The following is a 5,549-nucleotide window of genomic DNA, read 5'->3' on the forward strand; positions in this document are numbered from 1 at the left end:
ATGACGTGTTCTGCTAGCAGAAGGGTGACCAGAGGTCAAGGTCTGCAAATCTAGGTTCTCTTCCTGAAGCGCGTTTGCCAAATTTCCTGTTGGGTAACTTTGAATTCTTGGTCTTAGCCGTGTTTAAACACTGTATCTCCTCAGCCTTGAGACCCCGGGGCCGCCACTCTCACGCTGCCCAGAGCGGCCAGGCCCTCTCTGTGTACCTGTGGCTAACTTGAATTCCTGGGCTCTTGCCTCCGCCTCCCGAGGGTTGGGATTTCAGGTATGTGCCACCACCTCTTTCTTTTTTAAATGATCCCACTCTCTCTGTACCTTCTGTCCCAGCTGATGTGAAAATCAGTTGCAGTTGTGGCATTTAGAGGTATTTTCGTGTGTGTTTCCTAAAACAAAGACATGTTCCTGCATTCAAAACCAAGTGGCACTGATGAAGACCCCTGTCTCACACCCCATACTTAAAAGTTGTCTTAATGGTGCCCGGTATGGAAACTGGGTTATTTTTTGTTCCAGGAGCAGGCATTGCATTCAGCTGTGGTCTCTGATTTCTTTTAGTTCTCAGTTTTTCCTGCACTCTCATGACCCTGATGCTTTTGGAGATTCCCTGACAGTTTTGCAGAAGTAGATTTAGCGACATGTGAGATATGTCCAGCCATGGATGGCCCTTGTTCTGTGATGCAGACCAGGAATTACACTATTCAGAGGCTAGGCTCGTCTAGATGGTGATCAGTGTCTAGCCACAACTATCTCAGGACACTTCCAGGCCACACCCCTCAAGAGGATGCCTCCTTAGCCGGGGTTTCACTTTCACCTCCTAGGTCTCCTGCTTCTCTGGAGAACCCACCCTGGAGCTATGGTCCATGCTTTCCTCATCCACACTTTGAGGGCCCCGAATTTGGAAGATACAGGCCTTTGCCGAGTGCTCTACTCCTGTGTCTTTGGTGCTGAGAAATCACCTGATGATCCCCGACCACATGGTGCAGAAAGGGACAGGCTCTTCCGAAAGGAACAGATTTTGGCGGTGGCCAGGTAATCACACAGCCCAACCCAGCCCCAAGCTTTACCAAACACAGGTAATAATGAGGGACAATGGAGTAGGACAAGCAAGCAGGAAAACCAAAACCCTGAATGTTTACCCCAGTTGTCCACCATTGTTTATAAGTTCGCTATGAAGAGGAGCTAAAGAAAGATTATTATTATCGTGGTGGTTAGTCATTACTACACCAGGAATGTGTTCTGGGAATTGTGTGTATATTTTTTTAATCCTCTTGGTCTTCTGAGGTGACCGTGGTTATCATCTTCACCTTACAGAAGAGCAAACAAAAATACAGAATGTTTAAGGCACTTAACCAGCCCAAGGTCATGTGAGAAAAATTAGCGTAGTCGAGATTATAGAGCAGGCAGGCAGACGCCTATGCGGATGAAGCATGCTTTACAATGGAGATCTTCCTAAGAGAGGAGATGCGGGGACTCGGGCAGTTTGGAGAAACGCTGTATGAGACAGGTTGGTAGGCTGGGACCTTCGCATCCCAGACCCACACAAAGGATGCTGCTCTTTGCCAGCTCCTGCCACCTGCTTATTCTCAACTTGTTCCTCTCCTGTAACACAGAAAACCAAGCCATGGCCTTTCAGAGTTAACTGTTTCATTTTGTTTTGAGGCAGAGACTAATTATCTAGTTCAGGCTGTCCTCCACCTCTGTGTATTCCAGGGCGGTCGTAACCTTATTCCTCCCCCGACCCCTACTTCAGCCTCTCAGTGCTAGGATCATAGGTGTGTATCAGGATGCCAGTCTGTGACTGCCCAATAGAAGTTGTTCGAGGAAGCAGGGAAGGCAACCTTGATAGACGCATGGAAGGCACCTTTGACTTGGAGAAGGATGGATAGTTGAGAGGTCAGACGGCCCCGTCGGAGGACTTTGTTCTCCTCACTTATTGGTCTCTGTTGAGGAGGCTTCTGTGAAACAAATGAGACAAGACCTTACTTGCTAGTCCTTTTCCCAACCTGGCTCTGTGTCCCTGGACAAATGACTTAAGCTTTCTAAGCCTAAGTTCCTTACCCAAGAGCCATCAGTAGCTCTCAGCTACATCGGAAGTTTTGACGTAGACAGAAGTATGTGTATGTGCGTGTGTGTGTTTGGGGTTGGGGTGCCTTGTTGGTCTTACTAGACTTCCCAGCTTGCCACACAGACCTGACTTCTCTTCCAGACAGGTGGAGTCACTGTGTAGGCTGCAGCAGCAAGCATCTGGATGTTCCTCCACAGACCCGCAGCCTCAGTTCTCAGCCGAGTCTGTGTCCCTGCATGAGGCCCCTCACGGAGCCTTCCACCTGGCAGCTGGGGACCCTTTCCAGGAGCCACAGACAGTGCTATGGCTGGGCGTGCTCTCCTTAGGTTTCGCCCTGGTGTTGGATACCCATGAGAACCTGCTGCTAGCTGAGCGCACACTCCGGCTCTTGGCCCGCCTCCTCCTTGACCACCTCCGGCTGCTGACACCAGGTACCAACTTCTTGTTGCGGGCTGATCGTATTGAGGGGATCCTCACCCGCTTCCTGCCACACGGGCAGCTGCTTTTCCTCAATGACCAGTTCGTCCAGGATCTGGAGAAGGAATTCAGTGCTGCTTGGCCCCGCTGACCCCTCACCAGAATGAGGCTTCTGGAAAGGACAAAGAGGGAGGTAAGATTGCATACTGCTAAGGGAAGCTTGGCGTCTGCCTCTTGCCCAGTCTGCTCCCTACTCTGACATGTGGCCACACTCAGGACATATGGATTGGGCAAGCCCACAGGAAGGGACCTGAATAGAAGGATGTCTGTGCCTGTTCTCAGGCCACTGGAATTGTTGAACATCCTGAACCTGGAGCTGCCCTGTGGCCTCTTAGACTGTGCAGTGTCCACCATGTCCTTGACTCTAGCTCCCTTCAGCCCTCCAGCTGTCAGTACTGGAGCAGTGTACTGCCTGCCAGACTCACCTTAGTCGATAGCTACAGCACAGAAGGAGTCTCTCAGATTCTCTTCAAGGTTGGGAAGCCACCCTGGTTCCTGCCTTTGCACATGAGCAAGGATTTTGTCAGCAAGGCCTGTTCTTCATCCATCTCCACCACAGTGTGGAGCAGGGGGATTCTTCTTATTCTTGCTTCTTCTGTACCAAGCCTGTGTCTGCCAGGACAGCTGAGAGCACAACAGCTTTTCTTGTCTGCTGGCCAGCAGGTGCCAGGCATCTGGGCCAGGCGATGTCTTATTTTGAATTAAAAACAATGGCGGTCTGATTTTGTCTTTTTGTGTGACCTCTTGTTTTCTTTTTCTTTTTTTTTTTTTTTTTTTTTTTCCGGAGCTGGGGACCGAACAGGGCCTTGGCCGCTAGGGCAAGCGCTCTACCACTTTGTGTGACCTCTTGTAAGTGAGCATCTGCCTAGGTGGCCCCATCTCCTTCTCCCTGCTACTTAGCTCAAGTCCCCTCCTAAGAAGCTCCCTTTTGAGGCTTCCCTTCCTCCTCCTCCTCTTCCTCTTCCTCCTCCTCCTCCACTTCTTCCTCCTCTTCTTCCTCCTCCTCCTCTTCTTCCTTCTCCTTCCCCTCCCTCCTCTTCCCTCAGACATGTTTGTGCTTCTTTTGGATGGTGCTTGGTTTTGCTGTGGTATGTGTCACTGGTGGGAGGTTAGTGTGCGTATTACCCAAGCAGCAGAGACTAAAGCATAAAATTTTGGAGGGTGCCTTTCAGAGGCGATTCTGTTCTTCCACTGTGGGACCTGAGGATCGAGCCCAGGTCATCAAGCTTTTCTGGCAGGCTCTCTCCTCAGCTGAGCCATCTCACCAGTGCATGAAGCACTTTTTCCAAAGTAAACTGAAGCCCTTCTTTATTTCAGAAGTATTTTCTCAGCTTAGGTCATTGGGTAGCTATTGTGTCCCTTGTTCCATTCCGACCATCCAGTTGCAGAACAGGTGGAGCTCCGCAGCCTGCCACCGTTGCTCATCTCCACCCTAAGTGTGGCAGATAGCAGAAAGCTCCAGAAAAGAAAAGTTACTTCTGGACGATAGATCTCCTGTTTACAGTGAGTAAGGAGGCACAGGACAGTCCTACAAGGAAGGTACAATTGTTCTTAACCAAGGGAGAGGCCTGCAGGCTGCAAAATGAGGCTCAACTGAGTCCCACATCTCTGCCATAGGTGTAGTTCCAAATCATGCACTCTGTGGAGTAGGATCGCATAGCAATGTCTTCAACCCCATTCTCTCAGCAGTGGCATGCTCAGTACCACCCTGGCATCTCAAGATCTCACGTATCATCTGTGTCTCCAAGACATCATTCGTTCACATCATTTGTTCTACATTTCTACTTCTATGGCATCGTCAGTCTCACTTGGGTTTCAGAACATGTGGCTTTTCTTTCTGCTTTGTTCTCTTAAGCATGTAACAGATGCTGTTTCCACCGACGCTGATTCACAGAGAAACAAACACTTGGTTACAGCAGACTATTATGAACATTTAGGGGGATAGGATCATAAAAAAATAACCAAGCTCCCCCCCAAAAAAAATCTCACAATTGATTATTATAAAATCCTCATATTTGTCACCTATCCAACATTGTAATGAAATATCCGAGATTATGATGAAATTAAAGAAAAGAGGTGTACGTAATTCTCAGTTTTGAGGTTCAAGTATGTTACTGGTATCAGCTTGACTCTGGTGATGTCCTCATGGTGGGTAGAGGATGAGGAAGAAGAAGAGAAGAGCCACACGGGAAGCTGAGGAAGAGACAGGAACCAGCCATGACTTCATACTCAGCACTACTAGTAGCTGACGGCTCTGGGTGGTCTATATCCATATTCTATATTACAAGAGCATATTTGTACATCTTCGGAAGGAAAATACATATATACCCAGCTACTAGTTTGTTCTGAGCCAACCCTCAATCTTGATGTCTCAGGATGAATGCAAAGGTTTCAGGCTGGCTTTGTGTAGATGAAAACTCCTTGCATCCCCCACACTAAGTGAGTCTCAGAGTCAAGTCCAACCACTTGAGTGAGACTAGATTGGACTTTGGAGTGATCAGTTGCTTTTGTTTCTCTTCACCCTGCTAAAGATAAGAGGAAGATACTTGGAGATTGATAATCCTGTCATCTCAGAGTGAGTCAGTCTCTCTGAATGGAGTACAATTGAAAGATGCCCTCTATGGGCCCTGGGAACCAAACCAGGGACCCCTGCAAGAGCAGAATGTCTTCTTTACCACTGAGCCATCTCTCCAGCCCCAATATTAATTTCTTGTCTCTGTGCATAGGCATCTGTAAGTATCCAGCAGCTATGAGCTCTGAAAGGCCTGCTACCTCCCAGTATCAGACTTAGGACCCGGGTTGGGGATTTAGCTCAGTGTTAGAGCGCTTGCCTAGAAAGCGCAAGGCCCTGGGTTCGGTCCCCAGCTCCGGAAAAAAAAAAACAAAAACAAAAAAACAGACTTAGGACCAAGTTCCTAAGCAGTGAATCTGAGAGACAAACCGCATCACGTTGATTCCCTGGAGCTCCCAACCATTCTTCTGAGGGGCTTAGTTCTCAAGCCATCACGTT

The 5,549-nt window shown here is 48.7% G+C and overlaps 1 protein-coding gene across 2 annotated transcripts; it reads left to right on the forward strand.

Annotated features, from left to right (window-relative positions):
• The first annotated feature begins 288 nt into the window (after positions 1–288).
• On the forward strand, positions 289–3,261 carry Ap5s1 (adaptor related protein complex 5 subunit sigma 1). 2 transcript variants are annotated; one of them, XM_032904239.1, is made up of 2 exons: positions 289–1,026; positions 2,208–2,388. In XM_032904239.1, the coding sequence occupies exons 1-2, from the start codon at positions 851–853 to the stop codon at positions 2,386–2,388; spliced, it is 357 nt and encodes a 118-aa protein (XP_032760130.1). In that variant the 5' UTR covers positions 289–850. The 2 variants fall into 2 exon arrangements, with proteins under 2 accessions (XP_032760130.1, XP_032760129.1); XM_032904238.1 differs by having other exon boundaries at positions 304–1,026; positions 2,204–3,261.
• Positions 3,262–5,549: the final 2,288 nt, after the last annotated feature.

This window comes from Rattus rattus, chromosome 5 (genome assembly GCF_011064425.1).
Source record: "Rattus rattus isolate New Zealand chromosome 5, Rrattus_CSIRO_v1, whole genome shotgun sequence".
Classification (NCBI taxonomy): Eukaryota; Metazoa; Chordata; class Mammalia; order Rodentia; family Muridae; genus Rattus; species Rattus rattus.

What these genes read in the sequence shown, in the direction of transcription:
- Ap5s1 (XM_032904238.1), top strand. Translation starts at nt 851, where the DNA reads ATGGTCCATGCTTTCCTCATCCACACTTTGAGGGCCCCGAATTTGGAA. An exon ending in CAGATTTTGGCGGTGGCCAG is followed by an intron (nt 1,027 to 2,203) that starts GTAATCACACAG and finishes CTTCTCTTCCAG; the next exon opens with ACAGGTGGAGTCACTGTGTA.